The sequence below is a fragment of the Rhinatrema bivittatum genome, chromosome 2 (assembly GCF_901001135.1).
Source record: "Rhinatrema bivittatum chromosome 2, aRhiBiv1.1, whole genome shotgun sequence".
NCBI lineage: Eukaryota > Metazoa > Chordata > Amphibia > Gymnophiona > Rhinatrematidae > Rhinatrema > Rhinatrema bivittatum.
The window spans coordinates 356730375-356746533 of record NC_042616.1 but is presented as its reverse complement, the minus strand read 5'-3'; the positions used below and the strand labels follow the sequence as shown (position 1 = coordinate 356746533).

General features: G+C 42.0%; 1 protein-coding gene across 1 annotated transcript in view; it reads right to left on the bottom strand.

The window, feature by feature from the left end:
- The window catches only part of SLC9A3 (solute carrier family 9 member A3), a 379410-nt gene that overhangs the window by 21303 nt on the left and 341948 nt on the right, over window positions 1-16159 (bottom strand). The window contains exons 14-15 of the mRNA XM_029589922.1: window positions 8532-8583; window positions 6945-7055 (exon numbers count right to left, since the gene is read on the bottom strand). Coding sequence (XP_029445782.1) covers window positions 6945-7055; window positions 8532-8583 — 163 coding nt within the window. The remainder of the gene's footprint in view (window positions 1-6944; window positions 7056-8531; window positions 8584-16159) is intronic.

Here is a 16159-nt window from a genome sequence, read left to right as displayed (position 1 = left end):
TGGTATATACCCTAGGGTTCTGAAAGAACTAAAAAATGAAATTTAAGATTACAAGTAATTTGTAAAATATCATTTAAACCATCCATTGTACTTGAAGACACAAAGGTGGTCAATGAAAACCCAATATTTAAAAAGGGCTCCAGAGGTGATCCGGGATACTGTAGACCGGTGAGCCTGACTTCATCAGGAAAAATTGTGGAAACTATTATAAAGAATAAAATCACAGAAAATATAGATAGATATGGCTTATTGGGACACAGCCAACATGGATTTACACAAGGAAAGTCTTGCCTCACAAATCTACATTTTTTTGAAGTGGTAAATAAACATGTGGATAAAAGTGAACTGGTAAATGTGATGTATTTGGATTTTCAGCAGGTGATTGACAAAGTCCTTCATGAGAGGCTTCTAAGAAAACAAAAAAGTCATGAGATAGAAGGCAATGACCTTTAATGGATTGCAAACTGGTTAAAAGACAGGAAATAGAGAGTAGGATTAAATGGTCTGTTTTCACAGTGGAAAAAGAGAGCAGAGTGCCTCAGGGATCTGATCCGGCGGATGGGTCTCTGGGAGAAGACTCTGTTTCAGGATATTTCAGATCTAGATGAGTTGGTGGTGGCTGAAGAGGATGACCCTAAGGTGATCCAACAGTTTTGCAAGGAAGAATTGTGGCCCTTGATTCCACATGTGCTTAAAGAGCTAGACATCAAATTTCCATAGAAAAAGTCTGACCAGGACAGTTTGATGGGTCCAGCGAAGGCTTTTCTCTTCCACAAATTTTTAAAGAAGTTGATCAGAGAGGGGGATAACCCGAGATCAGTCTGAAGGTAGGAAGGGCAATGGCAAAATTGTATCCATTATCGAAAGAGACACTTGAGCTTTTGATGCTTCCAAGAGAGATGCTTCAGTTTTAGTGGTAACCAAGAAGACCACCATTCTGGTGGCAGGGTCCGCCTCACTGAAAGTTGTGCAGGACTGAAAATTGGAAGCTCACTTCAAGAAGATTTTTGAGGTTTTGGCTTTGGGCATCCGGGCTGCAGTATGCAGCAGTTTTATGCAGAGAGCATGTTTGTGCTGGGTTCAGCAATTGCAGGTAAAGGAGGCTTCTTCATCATACTCCACTAAGCAGGCAGAATGCTTGGAGGTGGTGGTAGCCTATGTGACAAATGCATTGTATGACTTGATTAGAACGTCATCCAGGATTACGTTGTCAGCTGTTTCGGCCAGGCAGCTACTATGGTTAAGAAATTGGTTTGCAGATGTTTGGACAAAGTCTTAGTTAAGGACCCTACCTTTCAAGGGACACTCTGGTTTGAGGAGGATTTACAGCAGCTGGTGAAGCATCTGGGAGAATACAAAAAGGAATAAATTGCCAGAGAACAAGCTGAAGGGAGGAGGGTGGGGAAGAGGTCCTTTCTGGCCCAATTGTGTTTTAGAGACATTAGGAGATATCAGCAGAATAGAGGCACAATGGCAAAACTCAGACAGGGTCCAGCCCTTTTGGGGTGGATGGAAGCCAACCCAAGTCAGGGAACCAGGGGGTGCTAAGTCTTTACAATAAAGCAAGGCCAGTCCTCTTCTGGCTGTCAGGGGTGATTAGCCTTCTTTTAAGAGGAGTGGATCAGAATCACAATGGGCCAATGGGTCCTAGAAGTGATAAACGATGGATACATGTTAGAATTTTCTAGCCAGTGTAGGAAGCCTACATTGTCTCCCCTTCCACTCTCACCAGCAGGTAGCAGTTCGCGACATGGTGGAACACTTGCGGTGCCTAGGGGCTATAGTACTGGTTCCCTGGAAGGAACAGGGAAAAGGAAGATATTCTATTTATTTTGTGGTCCCAAAAAAGGACGTAACATTCAGACCATTTTGGATTTAAAGAAGGTGAATGCGGCCTTCAGAGTGCCACGATTTCATATGGAGACACTGCATTCAGTCATAGTGGCAGTTTGCAAAGGAGAGTTCCTGGATCACTAGACCTCACAGAGGCATATCTGCATATCCCAATTAGGCCAGAGCACCAGAAGTTCCTGAGGTTTATGATCTCGGGGACTATTTACAGTTTTGCTCCCTTCCTTTCAGATTAGCAATAGTGCCACGTATGTTAATCAAAGTGAAGTGGTGGTGTCTGCAGCCCTTTGGAAAGAAGGAGTGTCGGCACACCTCTGTCAATTGGCAGTTCAGTGGGTCCCAGGAAGGTTGAGGTCACTAGGCTGGATGCTGAACCTATCGAAAAGCCATCTAAATGCTATCCCAATCCCTGGAGTATCTGGGGGCTTGTTTTGCACCCAGATTGGCAAGGTTTTTCTCACGGAGGAGAGGGTGGTGACACTGAAGAGTCAGGTTTGCCACCTGTTGTGGCTTTCAGTACCCAGTGTTTGGGATTATCTGCAGATTCTAGGCATTGACACAAGAACTAGTTCCATGAGCGTTCGTTCATATGCAGCCCCTTCAGAGGGCACTCGTCTCCCGCTGGAATGTGTTATTGGAGAAGTTTCAAATTCCATTTCCCCTTGCAGGGAGTCCAGATCCAGTCTTTGTGGTGGCTTGGTCTGGCCAATCAGGATCGAGGGTTGGGGTTGGAAGTCCTAGACTGGGTGATCGTGACCAACAACACCAGCCTATTCGATTGGGGAATGGTGTATCAGGAACAGATAGTGCAAGGTCAATGGTCAATGGAGGAGGCATCATGCTCTATCAGTCTATTAGAGATGAAAATGGTACACTTAGTGTTGCTTTCCATTCTGCAACAGTTGCAAGGTTGTGCAGCGCGAATTCTATCAGACAATGCAACGATAGTTGCTTATATCAACCGGCAGTGAGGGACCAAAAGTTGGATGATTTCTCAAGAGGCTCAGGAGTTTGTTCACTGGAAGGAGCAGCATCTGGCAGTTTTGTGGCGTTTCACATAGCCAGTGTGGACAGTGTGCAGGTGGATTTTCTCAGCTTGCAAAAGCTGGACCCCAGAGAATGGGAGCTGTCAGAGGAAGCAATGCTCGTTATTTAGGCCAGGTGGGAGATGCCCTACATGGATTTGATGGCATCAAGATGGAATGCCAAGGGGTCTCAATTTTACAGTCACAGGTGAGAACACAGAGCAGAAGGAATCAATGCTCTGGTTCTACCATGGCCACCAAGGATTCTTTTTTATGTCTCCCCCCCCATGGCTATTGCTGGGCAAGGTGCTATGGCACATAGAGAAAAACCTGGGCGAAGTTATTCTAGTGGTTCTGATCATAGTTCGCAGACCTAGTAAACCTGGCGGTGGATGGACCGTAAAGTTTTCATAACCTTCCGAGGCTGCTGTATCAGGATGCAGTATTTTCGGATCAGGTGGATTGCTTTTGCCTTGCGGATTGGATTTTGAGAGGAAATGCTTGAGATGGAAGGGTTATTCCAAAGATGTCATCTCTACCTTACTACAAAATGGAAGACCATCCACATCCTTGGTCTATGCTGGAATATGGAGGATTTTCGAGGTTTGGTGGGTGTCAAACAAGGCATGCAGCCTACTCGGGCTTCAGTTTCCCATATCTTGATGTTTCTGCAAAAGGGTCTAGTGAAGGGTCTAGCCTTTAATTCCCTCGGGTGCAGGTGGCCACTTTATGCTGTCTTCGGGGTAAGATGCAAGGGGTGACCTTGGCCTCGCATCTGAATGTGATTTGTTTGCTTCAAGGGATGAAGCACTTGCAACCTCGTGGAATCTTAATTTGGTTCTAAGTGTGATGTGTGCAGTTTTGTTCAAACCATCGAAGACTGGCCTCTGAAGGATTTAACCCTGAAAGTGATTTTTTTGATGGCGATTTGTTCAACCAGAAGAATTTCAGAGCTTTAGGCATTGTCTTGTAGAGCAGTGGTTCTCAACAGGTGTGTCATGATACACTGGTGTGTTGCGAGGTCCTGGGAGGTGTGTCGCAGGGCCAGCTGTCTCTTTATCAGTCTAGGTGGGATTTGGTTGACTTCTCTTATATTGGGCCTGATGGGAGGCTACTCTCACTTCCTTCTCTTCTTTCTGGCCCAGTGGTAGGCTGTTTCCTCTTTCACCCAGATCATAGCGAAAACATTGCCAATTCCTGCTGTTCTGGGCCCCAGTGGGACACAAACTGAGTTTGGGAGTGATGCTGCTGCTGATCTTTTCACCCTGTGGAGGGTGGCGGAAAGGAGTTTGAAGATGTGTGGGCAGATAGAAGTGGAAGGGAGAGGGAGTGTGGGGGCTGCTGAGCAGAAAGGGATGGGAAATAGGGGGTCAGGGAAGCTGGGCAGGGAGGGGGTAGAAAGAGTCAAACGGGAGAGAGAGATCACAGGGAAGAAGATGGGGGACACCGGGAATGCTGGGCAGGGATGTGAGTATGTGCGGATGATTGAAAGGAAGGAATTGGGAGAAGTGAAGGATGATGGAGACATGGAGGGAGAGTGACAAGGGGTGCAAGAGCCATATGATGTCAGTTTGGGGAATGTGCATTTCTTCTATCTTTGTACTTTGCTTAGAGCAGGAAGAAATATATTTCTGTTCTAGCTCTCCAGTTTTACATGGCATACAGAATGGCTTTTTGAGATTTTCATTCCAGTTTTTGTTTCCACGTTTGTAATTTGTGGTCTTTTATTCTATATTTGGTGAAGGTCAGATCTGTATGTGTGATTGAGGTGAGGTATTTTACTAGTAGTATGTAGGGATTTGTATCAGTCTTATTTGTTGCTTTCTCATATTCTCAATAGGACATGCACTAGTCATGCACTGCTGCCTTTTCATAGGTAAGGATATTGCTGTCTGAGTTCTTGGTGTTAGTATTGCTATGGTATGGCAGGTTTGCTACACATGCTCAGTGGTTTTTTTCAGGTTTTGTATTTTACAATGTGCCTGGTAGTAAGGAAGTTTGTGTTTCTGTTACTGACATAGCACCAGAATCAGAATATTTTTTTATATGGTGAGTTGTATGGGGAAATCTCTGCATCTATTGTTTGGGGACCTGGGGAGGGAGGGTCCTGTGGATGCAGAATAAATGTTTACATTTATCCCCATGATAGTCAAGTGTTCAGTGTGTCATGCATGGAAGCATTATCTGAATGAAATATGGAAACCTTATATTACAAACTATGAAATAGTCATATGTGAGGAAATACTTTACCATTTGCAAGACCTGCAAGTGAATCATACAAAAATATATCTTTTTATTAAAAGACCTATGATTAGAAAGTACCATGGGTATATGATTCACTTGCAGTGACATCAGTCAAGCCTTAAAAGAAACACAAATAAGTGATTTTTATTACCTGAAATCTTATGAGGTCTTGCAAATGGTAAATAAAATATTTCCACACATATGGCTATTTAATAGTTTGTAAACATTATCTGTCAAGTGTGTCCCAATAGAAAAAAGGTTGAGAACCACTGTTGTAGAGATCCCTTCCTACAGATTACAGAGACCAGGATGTCATTGTGTATGGTGCCCTCTTTTCTGCCAAAGGTTGTTTCTGCCTTTCATATTAGTCAAATAGTGGAACTTCCACTTTTCTGAATTTGGATTCATCCATGCCACACATGAGGGAACTTCATGTGTTGGATGTGTGGTGGACATTGTTGAGGTATCTCAAGATGACTGTTTCTGGAGATTGGATCATCTCTTTGTGGATGGGCCAAGGAAGGAGTGCAAGGTATCCAAGACTACTATTGTGCATTGGCTGAAGGAGGCTTTTGGATAGGTATACATTTGCAGAGGTCGACCGGTGCCAGAGGGTCTAAGAGTTCACTTGATTCAGGTGCAGGTGACCTCATGGGCTGAGTGTCAACTGGTATCTCCAAATGAAATTTGTTGGAAGACTACTTGGAAGTCGTTACACACTTTTACCAGATATTACCAGTTGGATGTCCAGGCAACAGACTCCACAGGGTTTGGAGAGAGTGTATTGCAAGTGGGGCTATCACATTCTCGCCCAATCTAGGGAAGCTTGGGTAGATCCCAGGAGTCTGGACTGATCTGGGGTATGAATAGGAAAGGAAAATTGGTTCTTACCTGCTAAATCCAGAACCCTACCCATTCAGGAAAGCCCACTCATCTTGGCAGTTTGTAAATGGTGCAGAATTGTTTGTTGGATTGAATGATGTTCTAATTCGTGTTGTTGGTATGGGGTTCCAATTGATGCTTCAACTTCCTCCTGCTTGTTGACGGGGGTTGAGGGATTCAGTTATTTTTATAGTAATTCTTATCTTGGCTTAGGTACAGACCATACTGAGGGACTGCAAGTGGCACACGAGGTTAAAGTGTCTCTATGTGCTGGCAGCGAGGCCAAACCCAGGAGTCTGGGCGGATCTATGGTATTCCAGGAATGAAAATTAGCAGGCAAGAACCAATTTTCCTACATATGTGGTTTCAGTGCTTTGGATGTATTTGCACTTAAGCATACATACATGCATATGTTGCGGGGTAGAGATACTTGTGTAGATCTGCTCATGGCCATATGCATGCATATATGCTGCAGTGCGCATTTGTTTGAAATTTATTTTCTCTGTGTATAGATTTGAAAATATGCATTATTTTCTCCCCTGGCTTAAATATGCCTCCTCACAAGCAAGCAATAGAAGAGCATACATAGGTTTTGGTGGATTAAGGAAGGGTAATTTTCAGTCAATTTACTCATGTAAATTGCTATTTTATTTATAATCATTTATATTCTGCATCATTACCAAAATGTTTATTCAATGCAGATTACAATATCAAATACAAAAAATACAGTTAACCATGGTAAATGGCTTTAAAATTGCCCTTATAATCTTTTGGAGTTAGATATTTGGCTGCCAAACACCAAGAAGGATTAATTGCATTCTCATTGTCCAACTGCTGATTCCAAACATTCATGATCAGAGTGCCACAATCAAGATTTATAACTTTTTCAGGCCTAACAAGATATAAATATTTTTAATTTATTATAATTTATATATCACTTACCCATGGTTGCATCTGTCAAAGTTTGCTTGGTAACAGAAGCTAAAAAGTCAATCCCAGAATCTATTTCTGTATCATAGTCCATAATCTCTTCTGGATCAGAAAATTCCATATCTGAAAGAAAACCCAAAATTAGAATTAAGCTGTATTTTTCATGTACCACTCAAAATTTCAAATATACACCACAAGTGATAATACCTACTTTATATCAACTCAACATTTTAATGCTAACAACTTAGGCCTGGATTTATCAAAATGCACTAAATATCGAATGAGATAGGAAAAGGGGTGTGTTTAATGGTAATAGGCAGTTTATCGCAATTTGTGCTAATACCTATATGAAGTGCTATCTTAGCGCAAATTGCGATTACTTTTTTGCACTTTGCGATGAGTGCCAGAACTGTTGTATTTCCTACATACAATCACTGGGGGACTATGTTTAGTAGTTTTAAGCTGTGAGAGAGCGAGAAAGTACTAAGCCGTAATGCCCTCACACTAGATAGGTATTTATATCTGTATGGGAGGCCCACCTAGTAGCTCAAGGTGAGGTTTAGGTATTAGTGTAGGGGTTAGGGGCCACTTTGACATTCAAAGTGAGACGTATGAACAGAACAGTGCTCTCTTGTGAAGATTTGATGACCTTCGGAGTGAGGAAACTCACCCAAAGATTTGTGCAATGTTCTCTCAACCTCGCTTGATGGACTCTCTACCTGGGTTACATCAAGCGAGGTTGAGAGAATATTGCACAAATCTCATCTTTGGGTGAGTTTCCTCACTCCGAAGGTCATCAAATCTTCACAAGAGAGCACTGTTCTGTTCGTACGTCTCACTCTGAATGTCAAAGTGGCCCCTAACCCCTACCCTAATACCTAAACCTCACCTCGAGTTACTAGGTTGGCCTCCTATAGAGATATAAATACCTATCTAGTGTGAGGGCATTATGGCTAGTCAGTCTCTCTCTCTCTCCCCCCTCCCTAAAAGTGTGTAGAGCCTGTGTGAGCATACTTTTACTTGCAGTGGGCAGAGGCATTTCGTGAAGAATGTTCTTTTTGAGAAAAGTAAAAAGTATCCACAGACTCTGCCACAGTGCAGGCAGTTACAAAATATAAATACAAATTGCTAATTGATGAACAAACATCCATAAATAGTCATGAAGGATGGAATTAAAAAACTAATCTGCGTTGTTGGGTGTTATAAGTTTACTGTCCCTAAGCATTGCAAAATATAGAGTTATAGATTATAAAAAGATAGAACTGGAAGGAACATCAAGAGAATAGCTAATCTATCCCATGCTCCCACTGTATATAAGGCAACCCAGAGAGATGTTTGTACTCTTGAAAACCTCCAAGGATTATGATTTTGCTACCTTGCTAGTTGACTTGTTCCAGTGTTTAACTGCAATTATGAGGTTTCCTAATGCCTAACTGAAATCTTCCATTGTGATTTAAGTTCATTATTTTATGTCCTTTCCCTGGTAGAGATAGAACACATCACTATTTTGTATATTATCTTCTTTATATATTGGACGAGTGCTATAGCATCACTCCTCAGTCTTTCCAAATGTCCTACTTTTCTGAACAAGTCAATTACCTTTTTCATATGGTATTTTTCCATTTGGTATCATATTCATAGTACTGTTTCTCTGCAAAAAAAAAAAAAAAGTATACAATTTATAGACATGTTGGATTAATCTAAAAATATCTAGTACATATTCCAGTAAGAGTTATATAGCAAAGTATAAGAATATTGGGTAAACATCTCAATAACTTGCTATTTGAAATTGACAATACAAAGATTAAGTATTAGAATATAACTGACTGTATAAGAAATAAGCCCAATATTCAATAGGGCAGTTAGTGGACAAGTAAACTGGCTAAAGTTGTCTGGATACATTTTCCAGTATATTCATTGGGATAAAAGTCTTGCTGAATATACTTGGTTAAAGTTATCTGGCTAACTTTAGCTGGATAACTTAAAAACCTAACTGGCTATGTTTGAATATAGCCGGGTAGTTCTTTTAAGTTATCCAGCTTTGTATGGCAGGCAGTAGCATGCATTAACATTCTAAGCAGGGGATTCTGTAACTGCACATCCATTTCCCTTCCCACCCTTCCAGCATAATCAAATTCCTTTCCATCTGCCTCCCCCACCCCCCCCCCCCTGACATAATCAACAGATTTTCCCTTCCCTGCCACCCCTTCCTGACCTAATTGCCTAACGTGAACTGTCCACCCCACCCCTTCTTCTCGAAAAGTGAGATTTAATGTCCCAATAAGTGAGAGTCAAGGCCAAAGAGTGAGATTTTTTCTGGTAGCGTGTCTGGGGTATAAATCTGGAAAGATTTCAGTATGTATTGCTTTGAAAATGAAAGAAGCATCATAAAAGAATATTTAGCCTTCATTAATTTCATTTATATTGTAATTCTTTAACCTCACATAAAAAAAAAAGAAATCCTTTCCTCCCCTCTTCCCCAGCTCCATCCTAGGCCCTTTCCTAATAACAGATTTTACATTAAAAAACAGCATTCAGAATACCTCCTTCTGAGGAAAAATATTACTTATGCACTGCTGTGGTGTCCCACCCTCACCAAATACAGAATAGAGATACCAGAAAAATATAAACATACTCTCTAACGCAAATATTCATTCTACACACATGCTCATTAACATGCATGCTATCTCTTAGGCTCACACATATGCTCAATGCCCTACAGCACAAGATAACACTTGTACTAGGAAGTGCAGATTGGAAAACAAAACAAGTTCAGCTGCTATAGATTCGTTCACAGAAATTATACAATAACAGAATACCTCACCTAGGTCCCCAGATGCAAAACAGACATTGACCCTTAATACAAATTAGAAATAGAAACAGTGAGACAAAGCTTAACTGGAAAAGCCCAAATGCCAGACTCTGTCACGAGTGTAAAACCAGAAAAAAATCAAATACATTTTTCCTGTTCTGTATACAATAGAAATATTCAGAGATGCACATTTCCCAAAAATAAGAGAAAATAAAATTCTCCCCAATTTCCATCTCAGAGAAACAGAACCAAGAGCAGCACGAGCTCATACCCTGTCAGCCCCTCAAATCTCCAGCAGTCAAGTCCCTCAACCCCTTCTCCCCTACCAGTCCCCAGCAGTATTGCTCCCCAGACCCCTCTCCCCTCCCAGACCACAGCACTCTTGCTGCCCAGCCCCCTTTTAGACCTCCCAGTCCCTAGCAGTCTTGCTGTCCAGCCCCCTCTCTCTTCTCACACCCATCCCCAGCATTGTTACCAGTTCCCCTCCCCCTCCCCCTGTGTTATGATCTGAGAGAATATGGAGGCCTCAGATTCACTGACCTTAACACTCAAACGCTGTCACTGGAATAATAACACTTTGGGCCAATGGAATACAGTGCACTCAGCTGAGCGCACTGTTTAACTGGCAGTTGAACACGGGTTGATTAGGCGCTACCTAATCCCCTTATGCAATAAGAGGGTTAGTGCCTCCACAACGTGCGTCCAATGCGGAGCAAATGCATGTGAATGAGGCTATTAGCTATTCACTCTGAATGCAAAAAAAATGTGTGTCTAAGACGCACATTTTTGCACTTAGAAATTAACGCCTGCCCAACCTCACCTTAACAACACAGACAGTCTCTCCAGAAACTCCAGGGGCTATATTTGTCATCTAAAACAAAATTAAAGCATTTATATGTCAGAAAAGAAGAGCACTGGAACCTAATCATTGAAGGTGTATGGGAGTAGGGGTTTTAGGGGTTTTTATTTTAGCTTATCTTGTTTCTTGGAAAAAGGGGTCAGCTGTAGATCAGCAGTCCCTTTATAATAGTTACTATCTTGTGACTTGGTTTAAGGTCATAAAATAGATTTGATTTGATTTGCAAGACCCACAAGCATTATATGATCTTGGTTTGAAATGGTGCACCACAATTTTACTAGTTAAAAATCCAGTTTTTGGTCAAGAGCTCCCCTTAAAGAGCTATGGGGTAGATTTTGAAAGGGCTGCGAGCGTAAGATATGCACGCAACCCTCGAAAACCTACCCCTGCCTCCCTCTGCGCGCGCCAAGACTATCTTGCATAGGCTCAGCGGCGCATGCAAGCCGCGGGACGCGCATATGTCCCAGGGCTTGAAAAAATGGGCATTCCGGGGGCGGGGCTGTGGGCGGGGCGCCGGCCCGAGGGCGTTCCATGGGCGGGACCGAGGCCTCCGGAACAGCCACCGGGCCGGGGGATAGAGAGCCGGTGCGCGCAAATTACGCCTGCCCAGAGACAGGCGTAACTTCTTCAATAAAGGTCAGGGCGGGGTTTAGTTAGGGCTTGGGGGCGGGTTAGATAGGGGAAGGGAAGGTGCAGGGGGGCTGAAGGAAAATTCCCTCCGAGGCCAATTTTGGAGCGGCCTTGGAGGGAATGTAGGCAGGCTGCTCGGCGCGCACAGGTTGCACAATTGTGCACTCCCCCCCCGCTTGTGCCGACCCTGGATTTTATAACATGCGCGTGCATGTTATAAAATCTGGCCCTATTTGAAGTCCAGCTCCTTTCCCTTATGACTAAATAAACCATTGCAATACTAGTTCTTAGGAGTAGGGTTTTAGAAGCTTTGAAAAAAACCAAACACTAGAATTATGGGGCCACTTGAATTCCGGTTCCTAGAAGTAAGGTTTTAAGATTGGGGTTGAAGTTTCCTTTTGAAAAAAAATTAAAAAAAATTCTTAAAATAACAAAGACAAAAAAAAAGCAAGAATTAGAAAAAAAACAAAACTGTAATAAGAATGAAAACTGTGGTTTAAGAGGGGACCACAACAACAGGGCGTGTAGTGTGAGTGAGATTTTTGCGAGTTTATGAAACGAGAAAGAGACATGAGTGGGATTTTTTATTTTAAAGATGGAAGAAAGCACTTCTCAGTGCCTTCCACAACCTGACACACCTGCTCTCTATAAGTGGAATGACAATCAAGAATTGAATGAAACTTTTTTTTTTAAAGTCATGTTGCCAAACATGATGCAAATTTATAGTTCCCAAAGAATAAAAGTTTTGATCTAGAAAAGACTGAATTTTTGAGGGAATGAAAGCTCCAGATGATGAATTAAAAGTGTCAGATAATGGATTGCAGAAGGTTAATCAGAGAAAACAAATTAATTAAAACTAAACTGAAAAATAGGAAAGAGAAGTGTACACAGACTCATTTAAATGATTCAGATATAAAGATTTTTATATTTGAGGGATTCTCAAATATAAAAATCCCAGAATTTACAAATTGGTCAACCTAAATTTAGAGTACTAAGGGAAATGAATTTAGAAGACAAAATAGAGGTCTTTCCCATATTATTGTTAGAAAGTAAGGACATAGAGTAAACCATTAAAAAAAAAAAAAAAAAAAAAAAGAGTACCCTCTCTTTTATCAACCATTCTACAGTATCCTTCATACTTTTTTCCACCTCCTCCTCTTCTGTTTTTAGGTATTCTGGTTTTGTTTCAGTTTAACTAAGCTTCAAGAAAGTAGAAGATTGCTTACTGTATCTATGCTTTCTAATAAAAGTAAAATAGTTGTTCTTACTAGAAGTATTTCTTTTTGTCCTATGTAATGCTCTAGCATGTACCTTTTTTATGATTAAGCTATTTGAAATCCTTCTTTTTTGGATTCTGATTTTTGATTGCTGTCCCAGAGTGTTTGTCTAATCTCTTGTTTTATCTGCTCTCCCCTTATACTGTAAAAAAAAACCAACCCGATAAACTTTGACTGTATATTTGTTTCTCCTTTATCTGTTACAGTGTAAGAATATAGGCTAAAGGTAAGAACCTATACCTCCGCTTACTTGTATGTTTAACATAGAAAGCACATGATTTACAAGAATTTGATCCCATTTACATATATGAGATAAAAATTATAATTTGAACCAAATAGGAAGATGTTCTATTAATAAACAAACTAAGGCCTGGATTTTCTAAGGTCGCAGACCTTAGAAAATCTGGTGATAATGAGGGCGGGGTGGCGAAGCAGGGGGCGGGCCTGTGAAAGCCGGCAGCGATCGCAATAGCGCCATCGTAAAAGGTGGTGCTATCGGGTGTGAAACTGGCGGCAAAAAGGGCCCTTACCTTTTCGCAGTCAGCAACGTCTTTGCAGAGTTGACCCTGGTGCCGCCCTGACTCCTCCTCTTCCGGGGCCAACTCCGACCCCATTTAGTGATCACATGCGAAATGTCCCTTTTCGCGTGTGATCGCTTTTGAAAATGACCCCCTAAGTTATTGAAGTGTAAATTAAAATATTTTGATCTATTTAACTTAATTAGGATAAAATCTCTAGAGACTCCAGAGTTGCTTTTGCCGTTAGTTGCTTCTGCCGTAAGAACAATGTTTGCAATATTTTTCATTGTTGTGTGTATGACAGGGAAACTGAACTTAATGGACCGGATTTTAAAAAGGTTACGCGCGTAAATCCTCTGTAAACATGTACGCCCGCGCGCAACCTTTTAAAATCTGCCCCAATGTGTGTGATACTTATGCAACTCATGACACTGAGTGTGTGAACTTGTGATATACCATAAAGAAAAAGAAATTGTGAAACAGATGCAATTTTTAGCAAACTGTTATTTTCTTGCTTATGCTGACAATTCTGTGTGGCTGCTCTGCAAATTAACTTCATTTCCTAGGTACCAGATAACCATGCTTTGCAGAATTACAGCTGGGTCAATATATGTACATAGGGATGGTAACTTTAAAACCTGTGCGCGGGCGTCCATGTACACGCGGTTTCATATCGGCGCGTGCATGTGTGCGCGAGTGCTGAATCGCAGGGGGGATTTCACAACGTGTGCACTATTCCCTGTTCTCTCCCAGTCCACTCCAGAAAATGAGTGGACTGGGAGTGAACTTCCTACACCCCCTACCTAAACTGCTTCCCTTTTCCCCTACTAACCCCAACTCCTAAAACCCAGCTAACTAACCTTTTTTTTTTATAACTTACCTGCTCTCTGGAGCAGTAGTAGGTTGTGCGAGCCGGTCGGCTGCTGGTGAGTGCTGCAGCGGGACGGTGCCTAATGGTGCTGTCCCAGCCTGCCCATACCCCACCAACACCCTGCCCATACCCAACCCTTTTTCCCAAATCCATACTTCTGCATGTACCTGGAGATACGCGCGTGGCCGTAAGGCGTTTGAAAATCTCAGTGGTGTGTGTATCCCCCAGTTTGCACGTGTGCCGGGCTTTTAAAATCCTTCCTTAAGTAATTTTAGAACAAGTGTAACTATGTATTTGATTGAAAAAGATGACCAGATTTCCCTAAATCTCTCCATCCATAAGAAAGATCTAGTTCTAAGGTTTGAGATGATAATTGACTAAAAGGGTGTTCTCAAAAATTCAATATCATCTGTTTTCTCTCATCTTCCCTGTCCCTGAGAAAGAAATTATATTATCAGTCAATGAACAAATATTCAGTTCTATTTTAAATATTAAACTATAAGATGTTTTCAGAATAAAAAAAATTGTATTTTGACTATCAATACCCGGGGAAAAATAAACAAAAAATGTTGTGTAAACTAATTCTTTCATAGGCAAGAAAGAAAAGGGAGGGGTATAATACAGTGTCTGCTTTTTATTTTGGATACTGTCTGCCTGCTGTCCCGTTTTCTGTTTTATTTTAGTACTGTAGAAATGTTTAACACATTTAGCTTGTTTGTATGTATATGCTCTTAAACTCAGCTACAATAACTATGTACATTCTGTACTTGGACTGGTGCTTTTCAATATATTTATAAATGATCTGGAAAGGAATATGACGAGTGAGGTTATCAAATTTGCGGATGATACAAAATTATTCAGAGTAGTTAAATCATAAACAGATTGTGATACATTACAGGAGGACCATGCAAGACTGGAAGATTGGGCATCCACATGGCAGATGAAATTTAATGTGGACAAGTGCAAGGTGTTGCATATAGGGAAAAATAATCCTTGCTGTAGTTACACGATGTTAGGTTCCATATTAGGAGCTACCACCCAGGAAAAAGATCTAGGCATCATAGTGGATAATACTTTGAAATCGTCGGCTCAGTGTGCTGCAGCAGTCAAAGCAGCAAACAGAATGTTAGGAATTATTAGGAAGGGAATGGTTAATAAAACAGAAAATGTCATAATGCCTCTGTATCGCTCCATGGTGAGACCGCACCTTGAATACTATGTACAATTCTGATCGCTGCATCTCAAAAAAGATATAGTTGCAATGGAGAAGGTATATAGAAAGGCAACCAAAATGCTAAAGGGGATGGAACAGCCCCTATGAGGAAAGGCTGAAGAGGTTAGGGCTGTTCAGCATGGAGAAGAGACGGCTGAGGGGGGATATGATAGAGATCTTTAAGATCATGAGAGGTCTTGAACAAGGAGATGTGAATTGGTTATTTACACTTTCGGATAATAGAAGGACCAGGGGCATTCCACGAAGTTAGCAAGTAGCACATTTAAGACTAATCGGAGAAAATTCTTTTTCATTCAATGCACTATTAAGCTCTGGAATTTGTTGCCAGGGGATGTGGTTAGTGCAATTAGGGGCAGATTTTAAAAGCCCTACGTGCACCGAGCCTATTTTGCATAGGCCCAGCAACGCACGCATGTCCCAGGGCTTTGTGAAAAGGGGGGCGGGGTTGGGGTGGGACCGAAGCCTCTGGCACAGTGGCCATGCCAGGGGATCGCATGCCGGCACTTGGCCGGCGCGCAACCTAACCTGCCCGGGGCAAGCGCAACTTATGGAATAAAGGTTAGGGTGGGGGTTTAGGTAGGGCTGGGGGGCGGGTTAGGTAGGGGAAGGTGGGGGGGGGGGGGGGGGCGGAAGGAAAGTTCCTGCCGAGGCTGCTCCGAAATCAGGAAAGCCATCAGGGCTTCCCTAGGGCTTGGCGAGCGCAAGGTGCAGAAGTGTGCACCCCCTTGCTTGCGCAGACCCCGGATTTTATAATATGCTTGTGGCTGTGCCTGCATGTTATAAAATCGGGCGTAGATTTGTGCATGCAGGTATTAAAATCCGGCCCTTAGTGTACCTGGGTTCAAAAAAGGTTTGGATAAGTTCTTGAAGGAGAAGTCCATTAACTGCTATTAATCAAGTTTACTTACTCAGTAGCATGGGATCTTCTTGGTATTTGGGTACTTGCCAGGTTTTTGTGGCCTGGTTTGGTCTCTGTTGGAAACAGAATGCTGGGCTTGATGGACCCTTGGTCTGACTCAGCATGGC